The following is a 21,366-nucleotide window of genomic DNA, read 5'->3' as shown; positions in this document are numbered from 1 at the left end:
AGACAGATGGAGGCGTAGGAACAGAGTACCTACTGTTTGTCACCCTTCGGAATCTATGAAAAAATCCAATAAATTAACAAAAAAAAGATATAATTATTGAACCAGGCCGCGTAGCCAAGATGACGATCGCTTACGCTCCGTAGCGATCGAAACGCAACTGTCACTGTCGCACTAATATGGAAGAGTGATAGAGAGACATAATGCTTTTCGTTGTCGAAGCGATAGTGATTGTAGTAACCTTGGCTAGGCCGGCAGGCCTCGTAACATGCCAATCACTAACTCTCCGTAGCGAACGAAACGCAACTGTTACTGTCACAATAATATGGAAGCGTGATCGAGAGACACAAAGCGATTCGATAGCGATTGTCACCTTGGCTAGGCAGCCCAATTTTTTCGACACCTTGAAAGATTGAGAGAAAGCATTTTCTCAAGCTGAAACGGAGACGCTCCGCTCGCCCGACATCAACAACTGAGTATGATGGTATGAAAACCTAAACTGACCTTCTGTCCACCTGGCGTGCATCCGCGACTTCCTTCTTCGCGTCCATGGTGAGCTTGTAGTAGATCTGCGCGGCGGCCTCGGACCGGCCGTGCGCGGAGTACAGGAATCCGTGCAACTGCTGGACGAGGTTCAGGCTGAGCTTCCACAGCGACCGCGACATCTTCAACTACCTTGTAAGTATGATGGTATGAAAACAAACTGACCTGTCCACCTGGCGTGCATCCGTGACTTCCTTCTTGGCGTCCATGGTGAGCTTGTAGTAGATCTGCGCGGCGGCCTCGGACCGGTCGTGCGCGGAGTGCAGGAACCCGTGCAACTGCTGGACGAGGTTCAGGCTGAGCTTCCACAGCGACCGCGACATCTTCAACTACTTTGTAAGTATGATGGTATGAAAACATAAACTAACCTTCTGTCAACCTGGCGTGCATCCGCGACTTCCTTCTTCGCGTCCATGGTGAGCTTGTAGTAGATCTGCGCGGCGGCCTCGGACCGGTCGTGCGCGGAGTGCAGGAACCCGTGCAACTGCTGGACGAGGTTCAGGCTGAGCTTCCACAGCGACCGCGACATCTTCAACAACTTTGTAAGTATGATGGTATGAAAACAAACTGACCTTCTGTCCACCTGGCGTGCATCCGTGACTTCCTTCTTGGCGTCCATGGTGAGCTTGTAGTAGATCTGCGCGGCGGCCTCGGACCGGTCGTGCGCGGAGTGCAGGAACCCGTGCAACTGCTGGACGAGGTTCAGGCTGAGCTTCCACAGCGACCGCGACATCTTCAACAACTTTGTAAGTATGATGGTATGAAAACAAACTGACCTTCTGTCCACCTGGCGTGCATCCGCGACTTCCTTCTTCGCGTCCATGGTGAGCATGTAGTAGATCTGCGCGGCAGCCTCGGACCGGTCGTGCGCGGAGTACAGGAACCCGTGCAACTGCTGGACGAGGTTCAGGCTGAGCTTCCACAGCGACCGCGACATCTTCGGGGTGCACGCTACAAATCTGGAACGAATTTAACTGTCTAGAAAAATTCTTCTATAACCCCATTCCCTCTTCCGTGCTACATGAAAAAGTACGTGGGTAGTCTCCAACATAAAGCATATGGATTTTAAAGAACCTTGAAGTTTCTTATCTTCTTAAATGGGTTTAGTGTACCCTCGACCACGCAAAAAAAGGGTTTACCAATAGTCAGTTAAAAAATGTGTTCACATTTGTACCGTCTTATACATCTATATGTATCGGTAACTCCCCCTTATTCATAAACGCGCTACAAACCTTGATTAGCTAATAATAGTTTGGCTTTATCTGTCATTTTGAGTTATGTATTTGTAAGAAAGGGATAAAATATAAACTAAATCAGGCCCGTAAAATCGTATGAATAAGGGGGTAAGTATTCCCTTTTTATTAAAAGGTAAATAGATAATTAACGCAAACCTTACGTCCGAAGGAACATTCTAGTAGTTATTCTAATTCTAATCGAAAGTATCCAGGATAGCTGATACCTGATAAATAACTAATGTATTGTATTGTACAAAATCATATTTTTAATCTAAAAGCATGAAATTGAAGGAACGGGTGTTATAATTATCTTAAGGACGTTATTAACATAGATTAATCAAATCAAACGATAAGAGAATGATATGAATTCGGCCATTTCTTATTTGTATTAATCTGTTTAAAGTCCTTATACCCACATTGCTAAATACACGGACACAACAAAAACACATAGATAACAGAATAATGCTCTAGTTTCCTAGGATAGCGGTGCCGTCATATAGCGGCCGTCTCCATACTAAATAATACGGCTAAATAGTAAATATGGATGTCGTAGTATTTGTATGGAGACGGCCGCTATATGACGGCACCGCTATCCTAGGAAACTAGAGCATAAGCAGTCAATGATACCGTAAGACAGAAGTGTCACCCGTCCCCGCCACCCTAATCCTATAATCAAATTAGCAAATTTTGAGGCGGAAAAGTGGCATCATAATATTGTTTTTCCACTAACTATTTGAAACAAAGCAAATGAGAAAATGTTCGATATATCGGTATATCGGTATCTGTCTCTCTATCACTCGAATATACAGCTTGACAAAAGAGAGTAGAAATTAAAAAGCGGCAACACTGTAGTGTCGTCCCGTTTTCTAGCTTATACATATATATTGATTTGAAAGGGACAACACTACAGTATTGCCACTTTTTAATTTCTACTCTTTTTTGCCAAGCTGTACGTACAAAAGCGTAAGAGAGCCAGATAACGAAATTGTGGTTTTCAAAGCTCGCGTTAGGCCTTCACGTTCATAATAATAATGCAAGCGAACCCAACATATATTTAAAGTAATAATAGTATTGGTATGTACGAGAGGCTCAATAATTCTCTTCGCGACGTCCAACAGGGCTAGGGCTTGTTGGTTGGCTGTGACGAGATCGAAGTCTTCGCAAACAAGCCTACGGCCATGCTTGAACGTTGTTATGCCGCTGAAAACGATTATTACGTGTAATGGCTCCTCTACACGATGGGCCAACGCGGGCCACTCCAAGGGACGCATTTATGCGTTAGAGGGAGCAAGTGATATTGCTATCTCATTCTACCGCATGGCTGGGTCCCTTGGAGTGGCCGACATTGGCCCATCGTGTAGAGGAGCCATAAATAATGGAATAGGTAGATATCAAACTATTGGGTCGATCATATCATAACTAAATAGATTTTTTTTTCCCCTAAGTAGGGTAATTCGCCAGTAACTGGCCACGGTTAGTAATTGGACACTAAATGAATTCTGTTCACCTATAAACAGAATTCATTTTAGTATAAGGTTTCAATAACTGGCCAGTCTACGATAACTAGCCGCCTTAATACTAAAATGAATTCTGTTTATAGGTAATAAATAGAATTCATTTTTAGTTTAGGGTGGCCCATAGGTACCAACAGTGGCCAGTTACTGGCGAATACCCTAGGTACCAAATTAATTTTCTACTCATAAAAAGCACTAGGTAAGTAACAAAAAACTAAAAGCACTAAGGTAGTACGTCTTTGAGAGCTTCAGGGTAGTACCTTACTTGCTTAGGTAAGTAGGTATTAGTTAACAAATAGCTTGAGCCGGCACTTGTACCTAAATTAAACATTTAATATTGTCGATACTTCTTTTTTTAAGATAAAATATAATATAAAGTATAGGTACGTAATAAACTTTTTTTGTAATCAATAGGTAAATGAAAGCGTCAAATACGCAAATATGTCACGTTATACCTATTGAAAAAATACATTTGTGACGTTCCACGGCAAAAGGTATCTTATGGCGGTTGGCGCTTAGGTCGCATAGCGTCGCAATAATATTGGAACGGCGTCAATGATAGCGTAAGCGTCAACCGCCATAATGTACCTTTACCCGTGGGACGTCACATTTTACTCTGCAAACATTAAACAATCTCGATCTCACGTCATATAACAATTTGTGTTGACATCATAGAATAGTACAGTCAAGAGCAATGGAAACGATACACTTCGTACGATATGGTCGATACATCGTGACCCGTTTTCAATGCACTTGAATATGTTAGTTGAATATTCTGTAGTATTAATAAAGCGATATGCGGGGAGACCATATGCGTTCAATCCTTGACCCAATAGTCGTGCGATATGTGAACTTAGATACGGAAACGTAATACGAATATTGTTTAACAAGGGATACCGATAATAATACCGTCAACCGGGGTGAATAAGGACGGCTGGGGTGAATAGGGACAAAACTAATAATGTGATTTACCTGACAATTTCTTAAAAAATACCAACACAGCTTGTATAATTCGATTAAAAATAATAGTAAATGTTGTATGATACAATTTGTTTGGGTATTTTTAAAGATATTGTTTTATTTTTTACCTAATTTTATTATTTACCTAAGTAAATCACATTTTAATTTTTGTTTACCCCAGCCGTCCCTATTCACCCCGGGTAACTGTATGTGATGTAAAGTTTTCATCCCAAGCAGATAGTCAGAGGTGTGTCCAAAATGTTCAAATAACATTATTAGAAATAAAATATAGGTAGGTAATCGATGTCTTTGATTTTTTGTTTTGTTATATAACTTATATACCTAAATATTAAAGACATTTAATGAAGATCTACCTAAAGTCTCTTAACACGTCCTTAAACCGTTGCCGTAACAACTAATGTTGATTATTGTTTATTGTTATATTAAGCTAGCTTAATTGAAACGGCGATTGGTATATAAATATGTTAAATAAACAACGCGTGCAAAATATAACATTATCGGCTTGTCTAGGCGCCACTGGCAAATATTATTGGAGTCTATTTACATGTATGTGTGCCCCCCACCGAACATTTGATGTCCTAATTATACCTACAAGTATGTAGGGTAATACGCCAGTAACTGGCCGCCCGAAATTAAAATTGAATTCTATTCACCTATAAATAGGTGGCCAGTTATTGAAACCTTATACTAAAATGAATTCCGTTTATAGGTAAATAGAATTCATTTTTAGTTCAGGGCGGCCAGATACTGGCGAATTACCCTATATACCTACGTGGTTTTAGAGAAAAACTAGGCCACTGCGATTAACGAAATTTTATTGTCTCATATGATATGTCATCATTTTGACAATTAAGGTACTAAATGAGCTATTGGAATCAATTTTCATCAGCTACACACTATAATACTAGAAGAGAATGCATTCAAACGAACAGAGACCCAATCGAAATAGCACCCTGACCCAAACACATAAAGTCTATATTCAAACGAACACAACTACTCAATAGATACAAAACCAAGCCAATATAAACAGGACCATAGGACGTGGACGACACGGTACATTTTGGCACTAACCTAGTCATAGTGTTGTTGTGTCGGATACATCTCTTCCTAACGACGAGCACATTAGCGGCCACTTTGTATTGCACCGAATGCTTCTCTACGGTATCCCCGATATAGCTAAAATACGTCAATCGTTTGTTAAACACAATAAATGGAATTTGAACAAGTAATTCCACATTACTTCCACATTACTTTTTTTAAGTTATGACATTGTACATCTTATAACATGGCGAAATCTGTTCACTTCAATTGTCTTATATAAGGTATGTACTTTCTAGTAACTGATATTTTTATAGATAATGTTTGGTTTTTATCCAAACATGGCTATTTATTTCATCACATCGCGGCAGCAAGGCCCTGCACTGTATGCGTAGGAAATCGCGTGCGTTGCGTGCCATTCGTATTCGTTAAACATACGCAACATAAGCGATGAGCTATGATGATGCATGATGATGTTAAGAGGCTGATTGCACGAATTATTCTTTAGGGTCTCCCCAGATTTATCGAGTATCAACGCGCAATCGGCAATAGCCTATAGGAAAAAGCTTTATGTCCGCGCAATAAGAGCGAAAAAGTCATCGACGCGTCGGCAGGCGCCGGCCGACGCGAGCCGAGCCGAACGACGACTTCGCTCTTATTGCGCAGATATAAAGCTTTTTCCTATCGGATTTTGCCGATTCCGCGTCGACATAATTATGTGGGGGAACCCTTCATCGGAACTATCGTTAGTTTAAATGCGGTTGGCAACTGCCAACGGTTTGCATAGATGGCGCCATCATAGCTTGCCCTTTTTTCTATGAGATTTGGCTTAAAGGGCTGGCATCCAAGGCATTAAAAAACCAAAAAAAATACATAATTCTAGGGATTGACAGGGCCTCTATGATGGCACCATCTGCTAAATACTTCGACCAGCCAACCCCATTCGACAGTGTGGGACGACAGCTGCTGGCCACCATAATTATAGATGGTCAAGCAAATATTGTCAGTAGAAAAAGGCGCGAAATTCAAATTTTCTATCAGACGATATCCTTACGCCCTAAATTTTTCAAATTTGCCGCCTTTTTCTACTGACAAGATCTGCTTGACCCAGTATAACTTAAATTTGTTCGCCGACGATTCGAGTGCGACCCGTAGATAGGTACTTACAATAGTGTTCGCCATATCATGCACGAGCTAACATTTCATTGTATTAAAAAAAAATCTTATAATAGTCAAATATGTGTAGTTATTGCATGCCAGTTTTAGAGGTAGACTTTCATAATGATAAGACCGTGGCCCGTTTCCAAAGTGACAAGTTGAGTAACGAAACGAGCACAAATTCGATTATTTATATACGCAGTGCGCTTATCAAACTAATAATGACAGATAACATTGTAAGACTTGTAAGCATTAATACTATTTCGAAATTAAAACCACGCAAGTGCAATATGGAGCCTAAAGTTAACAAATTCCCGTATTTTCCATTTTCAAAATTTAAACTCTTCATTTAATAATACTGTAATAAAAAATAATTCTAGGTTGCAATTAAGTATACATGACAATGTTTTTTTTTTCGGATATATAATTATTAATTTATTTATATTATTACCTACTTTTATTAAGAGCTTAAGCGCGCCGCGCTAAAACCGCGTTTTCCGGACGAGGCGTGATCGTTTTTTATGTAAAACCGGCGCGCCCCGCTCACGCGCCGCCCGGGAAACGCGCCTGTGTGACGAAGCCTTTATGAGTATTAGTGTCACACTCCCACTGATTGCCTTCCCTCGCTTTTCCCAGTCTTACCCCGTTGATCTGTATACGGTCTAAAGTAAGTAATTTCTTTCTTTCTTTACCTTTTAACTTTTAAGAATGTGGTATTTTGCAACAGAACGATATAAATAAGATAAAAGATTATACATTGGGAACCTAGTTTATACTTTGCTCGACAGCTAAATAATAATATATGAGCGCAAAGTCTAAAAAACGCGCAGATTTTATAGCGCATTGCCTACAGCTACACCATTAGCGCAACAGAGTCAGCTCAAAGGTTAATTTACGTCGTTTGAAACGTAACAAGGTACTTATACAGTATACCTAACTCACATGAACTGCATGCACAACTACCATTAACTTAGAGGATATAACCAACGGAGACGCCATGTCTATAATTTTCGGTACAAAATAGTCTGCCGTTTTTTGCGGGGGAGGGGCACATCAAATGTATAGGAACGTCATGTCAGATAAACGTCAGTCCATACATGTGGTTGACATGTGGTTGACCATTGGCCGCCTATTTTCGACAGAGGGGAACGCCTGTTAATGGCCACTCCGTTTGGTTATATTCTCTAAGACCATTAATGATATTCATGCATCTAGGTAAGTACATATGTACTAGTTTATCTTATTTGAGGGAAGGCCTTTATTATTAACTACTGTTAAGCATAATTATGTGAAAAGTTAAGTACTTCGTACAGAATTCATCTGCATATATTACGGCTTTATCTAAATATCGAATTAAGAGTATCATAATCGGATTTTATGATAAAAATGTTAATAAAGAGACACTATCATAATTAAACCACGTTACTTACAACTAACTTTAGCATTTTAAATTATTCCTTTTTTAATACCGGAAAAATATTTATATTTATTAAGAAATTACATGTTTTAAATCTGTGTATGATCCACAATTCCATATTTCAGCTTACCTAATAGCCATACAGTTTCAAAGAAATATTATGTACCGATATATTTACATGCCTATTCATGACATCATTGTTATTCATAAATTGTCAATCCATCTTGATTACACAATGTAAATAAACAACAAATATGGCGGGAACTATGTCAACTAAGCACAAGATATCGACAATGTTTACTAATTGAAATGCATACAAATTGGATGCATTCATTAACGAATGATAAAATGACTATGTGTGAACGAATATAGCTTTTAGTGCTTTGAGTTAAAGATTCAGAGTAGGTTGAAGGGCGGAAGATAGGGCCAGTGATAAAAGGTTATCATATCAGCCAACATGGGAGTTTACATAGGTACTATTTTTAAATTCTACGCAGTACATTACAGGGTCATTGCGCTCGTTTTCATCCGGCTCTAGTTTTCGTCCACTTGACGAAATTTGAACTCCGCAAATTTGAACTTGTTGCAATCCTTAATATCTAAACAATTTATCTATCTACATAAAAAATATATTACGCAAGTAACAAATTATAAATTAAATGTATTATTTGCTAATCCGTCAAGTGGACGGAAACTGACACCGGGCGGTAAACTGACACAATTATCCTACCTTATTATCAGTGATCGGCGTGAAACTGTTCGGAAATATTGGTATTTAAGTGTAAGTACTATATTTATAAAATATACGACAGTAAATAAAATGTGTGCCTCAAACCTTTTGCATACAACATAAAATTAGATCACGTGACTCCGACTATCTCTTTAGGATCGCTAATTTAAGAAGTTCCAAATTAAATTCTAATTTAAATCCTTTCAAAACAATACTTAATACTAAATAAAAAACTAAGTAAAATACTTAATATTTAGAACTCACATAAGGTGGGGGTACTATTAGTGCTCGACATGCTAATGCCCAATAGATGACAGCCAGCTGTCACCTCTATTGACAATGACTTAAGATTCAAGATGACATGTACTGGGATCGCGTTGAGAACCAGCTTAACTATACTCTATAGCAGCGGTCGGCAACCTTTTAGCAGCCAAGGGCCACATAGTAGTTAACGAAGGTGACGCGGGCCGTACTTTGTTAATATTTATGACTTTATGAGACATTGTCGTTTGTCACTATTACATAAAAAATAGCCAAGGCGGCACTCGGGCCGCAAGTGGTAGGTTCACGAGCCGCATGCGGCCCGCGGGCCGCAGGTTGCCGACCGCTGCTCTATAGTATAATTTTGTCAGAGAAAAGAAACTCAACTTAAGCCTTTAGTATGTACTTGTACAAGATCGTGTACAATTAATTTATCCTCACGGTTGCCGCTGTACGTTACGCGAGAAACATTTCTTTATAACGTAGTACGCACTAGGTATAGTTTGTAGATTTCTAATAAGCCCCGACTTTTGTTAAGCAAGACAAAGGATTAGCCGTCGGGGCTTATTAGAAATCTACAAACTATACGCGACGTACAGCGTCAGCCGAAGACCAAGAAAACATCTAGTGAAACTACTGAGCATCACAACTTACTTGGTGAGAGTAGCGTACATGATGTCAATGGGCACACGGTACGGCAGAGTCATGATGCTCAGGTAGCGCACGGCGCGCTGCCGCATCACCCAGTTCACGATGCCGTGGTTCGCCGAGTCTATGGCGTTTTGGAATATCGACATCACTGTATCGGGTAGGTCGTCCACTAGTGCGTCCTGTAATTATGAGATTACTTAAAACAGGTCTTGTAATCACCCTAAATATGTACTTACAAGCGGCCAAAATTATATTCGAATAGCAATAACAGAACATCACGATAGAAATGTCAGGATAAATTATTAAATGAAAATATACGTGATTAAGTACATATTATTTTTAATTTAAGACTAGCCAAACCAATAGCGAGACACTAAAGCTGAATAAGGCTATAATAGTGTGCCCTTCTAAAAGTTCGATTTTTGTAAAAATATATATGTAGTTACTGGTTATGTCGTTGTATCTAATTGTGAACGCAATTGATTAAGCGATTGCGCTCCCATACTAAATTTGCACGGGAGCGCTTATGTGTGGTGACCTCGATTGTCTTAGGGCACATTTAGATGACGCGAGAACTCGCATGCGAGTAGGTAGTGATTCTACTATACTAAGCTTTTTCAATAAAGCTTACGAATTGTGCACGATGATGAAGTGACGCTAACCTGTCTATGTGTCTTGCACTCCTCACAATCCGGGTCATAATCGTAGACAGTATCGTCCAAGACCTCCTGCAGTTGGAAGGTGGACTGCACCGCCAGGCACCTCGTGCAGGAGATCATGTTGTTCCTGTGCAGAAATCTGAGGGCATCGTCGAAGCCCTGCTTGCACATGTTGCTCAGCACCTCGGGCTTCGGCGGGAAGAGGATGCGGGCGAATCTGTTAATGTTCTGCTTTGATAGCTCTATGCTTGTGTTGGCTATACTGACCTGCGGGAAAAAATATAAAAAGATTAGATTACCCCTACAATATCCCAACAGTACTATAGCGTGACGCGTACAATACACCAATACAGGGCACCAAAATGTTTAAAGGAAACTTAACTTTATTATTTTGAACTAAGATTTAATTTCAAATAATCATAAATCTTGATGTGGCCATATTTCAGGCAGCATACACTATCTGTCTAAGTACTATCTCGACAGACAAGACTTTCCATTAGAAAAAACCGCACTCAAATTGGTTCGTCAGTTTCATCACACAAATCAGTGAGTTAAACTTATAACACCTACCACTTAAAATCAATAACAACCTTTTTTTTGTGTGACAGGACACACATGACAAAGACTGTCAAAGTTAATACGAAACATGTCTCTAAAGTCTAATACAAAATTATAAAATTCTAAAAGCAACTGAGAGACCTTCAAATCAAGAGTGAACAGGCACCTTCTGGGCGAGCTCGCTCCATCGTAGGCCACGTCTACGCCTCGGCTAGTCTGTGGCCATGAGTAAGCCCATTCATAATTTTAAAAAAAAGAGAGACTTTGAATCGCCTTCCCGCAATATTTGAGACACAATATAGGTATTAGCAGAGATATATATAAATATAACTCCGTATATAAGATAAATAAAGTCTAAGAAAAAAACGTGCCTCGGAAATCAAGAAAAAGTCATTCTCGAATCGATGGCGCCATTACCTTTGGCCTATTCTCGGATAGATGGCGTTGACGACATCGTTTGATATTTAACAATTCTAACACATATCAGTGAAAGAACATGGGTCAGTACGGAACAATAAAAATTAAAAAGCATTTATCCGTAAACATATTTTGATTAATTTATACATTTTCAATTTAATTTTAAGTTTTAATCGTGTGTCGATAGATGGCAGTAAATGTACCGTGACTACAAAATTTACTTTGGCAACAGCCCTCTATACTATCTATTCTCTTTGGTATTAGGTACAGCAAAGTATATATTTATCATAAATCATGATCTGCAGCTCGCTCGTAACTCTCTTATAGCAAAACAATAGGTATTAGTCAGATTTTGTGATAACATTTTAACTACGCTTTCCTTTAATCACGGAAGAACGTGTGAATACTGTAAATGATAACACGTTTAATCATTGTAGGTTTTAATGCGAGTAGGTATTGAGAGTATAACATAGATAACAGTTTGAACATATGCTCCGACGAAAACACACGGCCATGACGTCATAGTTAACAATGAGCAAAAGTACTAGAAAAACCGGGCAAGTGCGAGTCGGACTCGCGCACGAAGGGTTCCGTACCATAATGCAAAAAAAAAAAAAAAAATACGGTCACCCATCCAAGTACTGACCACTCCCGACGTTGCTTAACTTTGGTCAAAAATCACGTTTGTTGTATGGGAGCCCCATTTAAATCTTTATTTTATTCTCTTTTTAGTATTTGTTGTTATAGCGGCAACAGAAATACATCATCTGTGAAAGTTTCAACTGTCTAGCTATCAGGGTTCGTGAGATACAGCCTGGTGAGACGGACGGACGGACGGACGGACAGCGAAGTCTTAGTAATACTAATAGGGTCCCGTTTTACCCTTTGGGTACGGAACCCTAAAAACGTAGCTTTTACAAATATTTACTACATATGTACTACTCAAACCTACCTACTACTCAGAATGTTCTACTTGTAGCCAATTTAATATTAGTAGAGCCGGTATTAGTGTCGACACGGTATTGCGTTCGATAAGTATACTATTCGCAACATCGCACTTATGATGAATTATGACTTCATTTAAGGCCTGTGCAACCCGGCTGCGTGTGCGTGACGTGCGTGCGCGTGCGACGTTGTGGTATACAGATCCTTACAAGAGACGGCACACCGCTTGCGTGACGTGTGCGGCTCCAACATTTTAGAGCACAGGCACGTGCACGTCACGCCCACGCAAGCCGGTGTGTACAGTCAGCAGCAGAAGTCGCTATACACTCCAGGTGCTCAAAGATAGGTAAACGTTTAAACTGTCAAAAAGTTGTTGGCTGTCATGGTAGTATTTACTTGTGAGCGCTCAACGTGTCACAAATATGTTAACAGTCGCTATTCATTAATTTCTACACTTATAGTTCGTTTTTTTTAGCATTAGAAAGAACTTGCAAGAAGGTAAGCGATCTTGACATGTCTTTTAATTGAAAAACGCTTTATAAAAATATAAAACTGTTACTTATGAAAGCAGAAGAATATAAATGATCGTATTAGATTCATAATTGTTACATATTTGCCGTAACTTATTTTTAAAATGTGTTTTTCAATTAAAAGACACGTCAAGATTGTTTACCTTATTTCTAATGCTAAAAAAAACGAAGTATACAACAAGTCATTGATACCTTAGCTGTCAAAAAACCAATGGTATCTAAGCGGTCAACGTGTCAAATATATCTGAACAATATGGAAAAATAGACTTTAAAACATACAAGTATGGTCGAATATTGAATAAAAGATAGCCATGCTAATTTCAGGTAAAGCGTTTTGACAATCATCGAAAGCAGTACAGTCTTGTCATCACATACATCTATCTCACGTTTTGCCCTTCAACCATTTGACAGGAGCCTCTCGGTCAACTTACTGCAAACTATTTCTTTTAACAGAATCGTCAAGACGAATGACACATAGCAAAAGCTAACTGAAGCCGAATTTAGACCCAATTGTCAAGGCACGTCGTGGTCTCAGTAACAGGCGTTTGCTTTTCAAAGCAGAGACAGCGGGTTCAAATCTCAGTCGTACGCACCTAGAGATTACAGCTTTATGTTTTTTTTTGGATTTCATTTCTATTATTAATTTGTGTCTTCTGGTTTTATGTTAATTTCGCATTAGTTTATATATTTTTTGAAGATAATGTCACATGTAGCGTATGTACGACTTTCTATCAGGACGTTGTAGGTTTGAACCCACAGTGGGCGTTACTTAGATTACTCCTGTGCGGAATGCCATTTGATATTTACTACTCAAAAATCACGTTTGTTGTATGGGAGCCCCACTTAAATCTTTATTTTATTCTGTTTTTAGTATTTCTTGTTACTTATAATAGCGTCAACAGAAATACATCATTTGTGAAAATTTGAACTGTCTAGCTATCACGGTTCCTGAGATACAGCCTGGTGACAGACGGACGGACGGACGGATGGATGGACAGACGGACGGACAGCAGAGTCTTAGTAATAGGGTCCCGTTTTACCCTTTGGATACGGAACCCTAAAAATGCTGGTCTCTTCGAAAACTGACTAAATTAAATTAAAGGATATGAAAACAATGCATTTTATTAATTTCAGACATCATGTTTTATAGTAACATTTATTGCTTAAGACCTACACAATCGATATCTAAATAGAAATAATCTTAGTTTTATTTTTCAAAACGTTCGGGGTTCGATTCCCGAGCTGAGTACACATTTTTTTTAATGTATGAATGCAGTTTTTCGTGTTACTAAAATCGATGACATGATTCCTAAGAAGAGATCGGTGTATATCGTATAGTATCAGATTTTCCCATACTGGCCGATCTAAATGGGCCACCCTGTATAGTATATTTTACTACAATAAGTGGGCTAAATAAATATATTAACATAGGTATATAATATGATCAACGGTTTGGAAGAACAGCTGCATATGACAGTTAAAATAAAAAAACCGATCATTCTAGTAGAACCTACTTATTTATTGTATAAGTTTGACACTTAACGATAAAATACTTCTTTAAGAAAGGAGGTGTCAATTCGTAGTGCTACAGTATTTATTTTAAAGTTAAACAGATAAAATGTTGATGCTTAGTTACCATTGAAATAACAACTGCTTAGCAACTGGTGGCACCCTGGCTGCTGACGTACGTGATTGGCAGTGCGTGTAGGTATTAATGACAGCAGCTTGAATTTGATTGCTTAGTTACCACTGACTTTTTAACCGTTATTGTCATTGTGATTAAATAAGCGTGTATGTGTTAAAGAAAAACTCAAAAGTTAAGGTATTTGTGACGAACTGAAAGCCTACGTGAAAATGACATCTTAGATGTCCTTATTTTTGTGACGATTGAAGTGTATATGTTTTCTTGGACACCTTGCCCGCTCAGGTATATCTGCTGCTGACTGTACAGGTCTTTAAAATTTAGGAGGGACCCCTTTTTCATATTATGACCACTGCTACTATGTTGCCAGGGCCCTTGCGGGTCTAGGTGGAAATCCGGCCCTGTGCAATATTAGATGGTAGCATACCTTCAGTGGGACATTAGGAACACTCACATGGAACAACTGCGAGCTAAGATCCCTCGGGCAGATGTCGCTCTCTCCGCAAAACGGGCTGACTGTGATGGTGTTCTCGTTAAGGACGGGCAGATTGTCGCTGAAGCCGCCATCCATATATCGGATGCCGTGGAAGCGCGGTGGCAGCATACCACTGAACACTGGCACGAAACACGACGCTAGTAATGCCTGAAACAAACGCAGCATAACAATAGCTTGTACAGGTAATCAAATCGAGTTTAAAATGTAGTCACGGAATTTGAGGGTTTGTCACTTTTCGACTCTATGTAATGGCATTAAGGTTCAAAAGTTACAAACAAATTCCGTGACTGTACATAAGTACAGTACATACTATAGTTAGTTGCACGTTTTTATACGCTTTTAGTTAAAATCACTTCGTACTCGTACATCTAATTTGTTTATATCTTGTCTTGTCTCATATTGGTATCTGGTGTTATTAAGTTAAATATTTGTTATATTTGGTACTTTCTTCAAAAATCATCAAAATTAGATGACGTAATTTATGAACAGCCCCCTACATATATACTTATTTACGTTCTTTAAAGAACCTACCTATAGTTTTCTTAAGAACCTGTGCCTTATTCGAAACCTGAATCACCTGAATGGTTGAAGGGAAAACAGTCGCGAGGCCGGCTTGTTAAGTGAATGAACACGTTTTTATTAGGTCATCGCGAAGACAGCATCTTTACTTTAATTAATCAATATCTTACTTTATTCCGCGCGTCAAATTGCTAATCTAAAATTGCTAATTGTCACCGGCAAATTGCTAAACTGAAGTTGTAGTATAGGTTGTAGTATATGAATCATGGTTTTCTAGTCGACATTTCGACATTACCATCTATCATAAGTGGCGTACACAAAGAGAGGCCCATGCTCAGCAGTGGGCGACTGGAGCCTAAAATGATGATGATGATAAAAAATTACTTATAAGATTTGCAAGTTGCGACTACATGTATAGACATAATCAGACAGCTTGATTGCGTATAATGCTAGTGTTTCAGACAGGTTTTCGAGAGAAAGCGGCGACTGTGAAAGTCGACGAATAATTATAATTATGCTTTATGTAAAGGTATAGGTAATGCAATAATAATATTTTTCACTCCATCTTTAACAGAACCATCATTATGTTACATGTGAACTATTCATTATGGTTCTTGAAAACGTGATTAGTATTCGATTTTGGTCATTTGTTTAGAAAACGCTTCATAACGGCTCGGCCACGACATTGAGCGATTTGCGACGGCGGCAGCGACAACCATAGGTGGGAACGAAAGATCCGATCGCTGTGTCTCGCTCCAACCTATGGTTATCGCTGCCGCCGTCGCAAGTCGCTCAATGTCCTGGCCGAGCCGTAATGCGGTCTGTGGTGTCTAGGGACTTAGGGAGTGCTCCTGGTAGGTACCGGTCTTCTACACGAATACAGTATTATACCAGAACTGGGAATTCCCGGTTCGCGCCATACAAACTCAGTACCGGGAGCGTTCCCTAGTGTTGTCTGTGCTCTAAGTTGAGAAGTTTCTCCAGAAACTGGTATCATCGAAAGGAATAGGATAGATGATAGACTCAATTCTCACCTGCATTAAATCCTGCCGCGTTGGAAACTCTGAGACGATGACGTTCTTCCCATCATACACTCTCGTGAGTGATATATGGAGCTTGCCGCTGACGATCTTGTGAACGTCGTGCGGCAGGTACTTGTCCATGCCTTCCAGAAGCACGTTCTGGATGTTGAAGGACGGGCTGAAGGGGCCGAGGGACCCTGCCCGGGCCTCTCCGACCACTCGGAGGACATCACTGGTTATTTCACCTGAGATGCAGAAATAAATAGGGTCATTACATATACGACGTGTTGAAAATGGTATGTGTGTTACAAATGTTACACAAAATGTTTGCAAGGATTCAATCACCGGTGTTATCACATATACTTTTCTGCTGTAAAGAAGGCAGTGCAACAGTAAATTAAAACCCTTGATATTATGAGAAGGATTGGACAATTGTTTAAAGTTATAAATAAATAAATATGACATTATTACCACAGAATAATTAATAGTACTAATATATATAACTTTCTAATATATGGCACTATCCCTTTCGGCTATTTAGGGTTGTCAAAAATCAAGTGAATATCTTATCTGTGGTCGTGCACGGACAAGGAAGTCAAGTGGTACCAACCCTAATAATTGCTCGGAGCAATGCTGAGCCGAGTTTGACCGAAGTCATGAGTTTCGCACCCCTGTTATTACACAAATTGACTAAGTTCCATAGTAAGCTCTATAAGGCTTGTGTTGTGGGTACTTAGACAACGATGTATATAATGTATACATAATTATAAATACTTAAATACATAGAAAACACCCATGACTCAGGAACAAATTTCTGTGTTCATCACACAAATAAATGCCCTTACCGGGATTCAAACCCAGGACCATCAGCTTCACAGGCAGGGTTATTACCCACTAGGCCAGACCGGTCACCAAACTGACCCGGCCAGTTGGTCGGTTATAATATTACCCTAAGATTTAAATTTCATACTAATATTAATCTCTCTGGTAACTCTTTAATTTAATGGTTCTCCGGTAATATAATCATCCTTATTTTGAATCATCTTTGCATAGTAGTAATTTTTTACAACTTTTCCAGAGCAAAGTTGCTGGCAACAGGTTATAAAATACATAAAAATGTAATATTATCCAGCAAGAGTTTAGGTGCCCCAGTAGTCTAAGTGATTTTTTTTTATAGTTTTGCATAAACAAAGAGGAGGCAGTAGTCAAAAGTTGATTAACTTTTGACTACTGCAGTTGTATGTGTTCCCTTTATTGCTACACAAATGCAACTCAAGGCTTTCAGCATTGTGTGGAAATTAACTCTGCAATTGAGTGCACTGTGTCAAGTAACTATTGAAGTAAGGTTCATTTAAGGAATTCTTTAAATACATTAATTAATTAAGTATTACTATGGGAAGTGGTAGAATGTTCTAGAAGTAGTAGCTTTTAAATTTCACACCAAGTGATAATAGATAAATATCCATTAATGTTTGCCACAATAATGGCTAAACCAGTTTAAAACAAACATAATTACATAATGTCCAAATAACTTCCAGTTTAGTTGGCAATTTTATTATGAGACATATAAAAGGTGATAACCCAACCCAAGAGAAACTAAATATTTACATTTTTATTGTCTTGGTTGGTTGGTTGGTTGGTTGGCTAAGACTTTGAATACGATTTTAAATAAGTAATTGACTTTGTGATTAAACTATATTTTAAGATTATTATAATGTAATGTTTAGCTAGGTATTGAATGTTGTATTTATAAGTGATGTTATGTATTTTTTATGGCACTATATTATGATGTTGCTGTAAATGTTGTAATTGACTTGTGAAAGAGCTCAGTTAACTTGCAGATTAATTTTTGAATGAAACTTTTGAAATTTTTAACATATACAAATAAATTGTACTTGAAATTAGAAGTATTTAGAACTATCTAATGCATGCATTTTATTCTTCAAGCTTAAGAACTGATGATAGATGATACCTATAAGTATAAATAAAAATTCACAAAAAGAACCGACTCAAATGAGAGTAGTGCATGGGCAATAAAGAACACAGCTGGAATATTATAAAATAGTTATTGTCTTGGGTCGTCCCATTCGTTTTTCGTCAAGTTCTTAAATTAGTCCTATTCTGATTTTGTCACTCATTCTACATTGAAAGCCACCGACGATTGTGACGAATGTAGAATGAGTGACGAAAGCAGAATAGGACTAATTTAAGAACTTGACGAAAAACGAATGCGACAACCCAAGATGATACCATAAAATAATATCTGGGAGACAAAGCTTTGCTCGGAAAACATATAAATACTAAAAATGCTTGTTTTCCCAGATATAAGATAAGACCTAGCTAGATCAATTTATCATCCCGAAAACCCCCATGTAGCAAATTTCATTGAAATTGTTAGAGCCGTTTCCGAGATCCCCTAAATATAAACAAGAAGGTATTCAATTAGAACCCCCCTTCTTCCTGGCTTTATCCCGGCATTACGGCTCATGGGAGCCTGGGGTCCACTTGACAACTAATCCCATAATTTGATTTGATTTTTTTTTGTATTCAATTAGAACCATTATCTAGATTTCTCCAGACTGCCATCATCATAATTTATAATTATCATAACTTTGATAGCTGTCAATGGAGTTGAATCTTGTATCTGCCATGCAAATGCATTCTATCTGCTGCCAAAATCCGGCCAAGTGCCACCAAGTATTTGTTGTTATGGCGGCAATACAAATACATCAACTGTGAATATTTCATCCACCTAGCTATCATGGGGTATCAAATACAGCCTGGTGACACAGACAGACGGACAGCGGAGTCTTAGTAATAGGGCCCCGTTTTTGCTCATTGGGTACGGAACCCTAAAAACGTTCGGTGGAATGATGGAAATAGTGGAAATATATGACTAACAGGACAAAAACAACAACAGAAATGAAATTATGGTGCAGAAGTATTTGAGTGTATTTATAAAGGCCCAGACAGCAACTCACCTATAGGCACATCACATAGTAAACAGCAGGCTGACAGAGCACCAAACGAGGCGCCAGATATTTTACCCAAAAGCAAGTGTGGTGCATATTTCTTAAAACACACTGCTACGCCGACATGATAAATGCCAAGAAACCCGCACCCAGCGAACGATAAATTCATTATTCACTGTATAACTGTCACAAATGTAATAAAAAAAAATCACAACGATGTAAACGTACACTGCACTAAGTTGCACAAAACACACAAATTAAATAATGATAAATACGGTTGAAAAACACGAATACCTACTGATCTACTCTACGAGATAAGATAATAAAACTTAACTAACAATATCGCTTGTTACAAGACACGTCCGCGTAACAACACTTTAAGAATATAACTAAACTAAACTAAACAAAAGAGAAATCGTATCACATCAGCACATCACATAATACGACAAGCAGTGACGTTGTGGGACGTTCGTATGCGTTTGATTATTGCACGTGTTGTTTACATGTAAACTTGTCAATTAGACTACTAAATACGCTTTATCAACACCATAGATTTATAATATATATAGAGATATTATACCGTCTCAGCGAGCTGTCACTGTTGCCACTTTTATTTAGTGTACGATTAACAATTTAACACCACCTTGCTGTAGCCATATCGACAAAGTCATATCGATAAACTATTTATTTTAAATTTTATTGCACATACAAAAAGTACAACAGGCGGACTTAATGCCGGTATAGGCATTCTCTACCAGTCAACCATAGGCATAAACTATACTTGGTCAAGCAGATCTTGTCAGTAGAAAAAGGCGGCAAATTTGAAAAATGTAGGCGCGAAGGGATATCGTCTCATAGAAAATTTGAATTTCGCGCCTTTTTTACTGACAAGATTTGCTTGACCGTTTATATAAACTATCCATAAACTATCGACATTTCTTGCAACTTTAATTTTACTTCAAAGGTTTAACGATACCTAAAATGAACAAAAACACTTTTATTCTTTATTGTGGTTATCAGATCACAATTTAACCGTCACGCCCCAGCAGGGAACCAAGGGAAAGTTCAGATATTTAATTAAAATACATAAATACCTACTAAAATATGTGTTCCGCAATAATTGAATTATTTTATTATATTATAATATATTCATTATCGATTAGCATTTCAATTATGTTTATGTTTAACGAAGATATTGAAGCTTCAATTAATAGCCATTTCGTTCCGCTGTGTAGCGTTTATCGATATTTAGCATGATTAAAATCGACTTTTCACATCCCTAAAAGAGCACACATACACGTATTTACGCACGCATACTCAGCCTGGATGCACCAAAAAAGGCAACTAAGGCAACACTTGGATTTGAAGTTCATCTTGTCAACAGTGTGGACTGTGGTTGTCCTTTTTTGACAAAAGGCATTTTTAAAAGAGCGAGGAGAGAGAAATGATACTAGATGCTGCGCCGTCAAAGAGAATAGAAAACGTTGGGGCCTTGATCAACACAATAGAGTGAGATGGAGCACCAGGCCAAGCCAAAACATCCATCTACCAAGCAAGTCCGAGACAGACGGAACCAAAGAATATAATACTCACTAGGAGGACGGAACTCTGTTTTAACTCAGCGTTTCAGGCGAAACCGAAACTTTTAGCGTTTGACATGTAGCGAAGCGAAGTATTGTCCAAAGAGAATATATATCATAGACATAATATATATATATATAGACGGTGTCTCAGCGAGCTGTCACTGTTGCCACTTTTGTTTAGTGTACGATTAACAATTTAACACCACCGTGCTGTAGCCATGTCGATAAAGTCATATCGATAAACTATCGACATTTCTTACAATTTTAATTTTACTTCAAAGGTTTGACGATATCTAAAATGAACAAAAACAGTTTTATTCTTTATTGTGGTTATCAGATCACAATTTTATCGTCACGCCCCAGCAGGGAACCAAGGGAAAGTTCAGATATTTAATTAAAATACATAAATACCTACTAAGATATGTGTTCCGCAATAATTGAAATATTTTACTATATTCTAATACATTTATTATTCATTAGCATTTCAATTATGTATAT

General features: G+C 38.4%; 1 protein-coding gene across 2 annotated transcripts in view; it reads right to left on the bottom strand.

The window, feature by feature from the left end:
* LOC134666604 (1-acylglycerol-3-phosphate O-acyltransferase Pnpla3-like) overlaps window positions 1–19,664 on the bottom strand; it is a 37,386-nt gene extending 17,722 nt beyond the window's left edge. For both annotated transcript variants that reach the window (XR_010098526.1, XM_063523819.1), the window contains exons 1-6: window positions 19,295–19,664; window positions 16,326–16,558; window positions 14,731–14,919; window positions 10,188–10,451; window positions 9,529–9,704; window positions 1,317–1,499 (exon numbers count right to left, since the gene is read on the bottom strand). Coding sequence is in view for 1 of the 2 variants with exons in the window: in XM_063523819.1 (XP_063379889.1) it covers window positions 1,317–1,499; window positions 9,529–9,704; window positions 10,188–10,451; window positions 14,731–14,919; window positions 16,326–16,558; window positions 19,295–19,454 (1,205 nt within the window). In the remaining variant the exon portion in view is untranslated. The remainder of the gene's footprint in view (window positions 1–1,316; window positions 1,500–9,528; window positions 9,705–10,187; window positions 10,452–14,730; window positions 14,920–16,325; window positions 16,559–19,294) is intronic.
* Between the last annotated feature and the right edge of the window lie 1,702 nt (window positions 19,665–21,366).

This window comes from Cydia fagiglandana, chromosome 8 (assembly GCF_963556715.1).
Source record: "Cydia fagiglandana chromosome 8, ilCydFagi1.1, whole genome shotgun sequence".
Taxonomy (NCBI): domain Eukaryota; kingdom Metazoa; phylum Arthropoda; class Insecta; order Lepidoptera; family Tortricidae; genus Cydia; species Cydia fagiglandana.
Note: the sequence above shows the minus strand (reverse complement) of the source record. Positions and strands in the feature narration are given on the sequence as shown.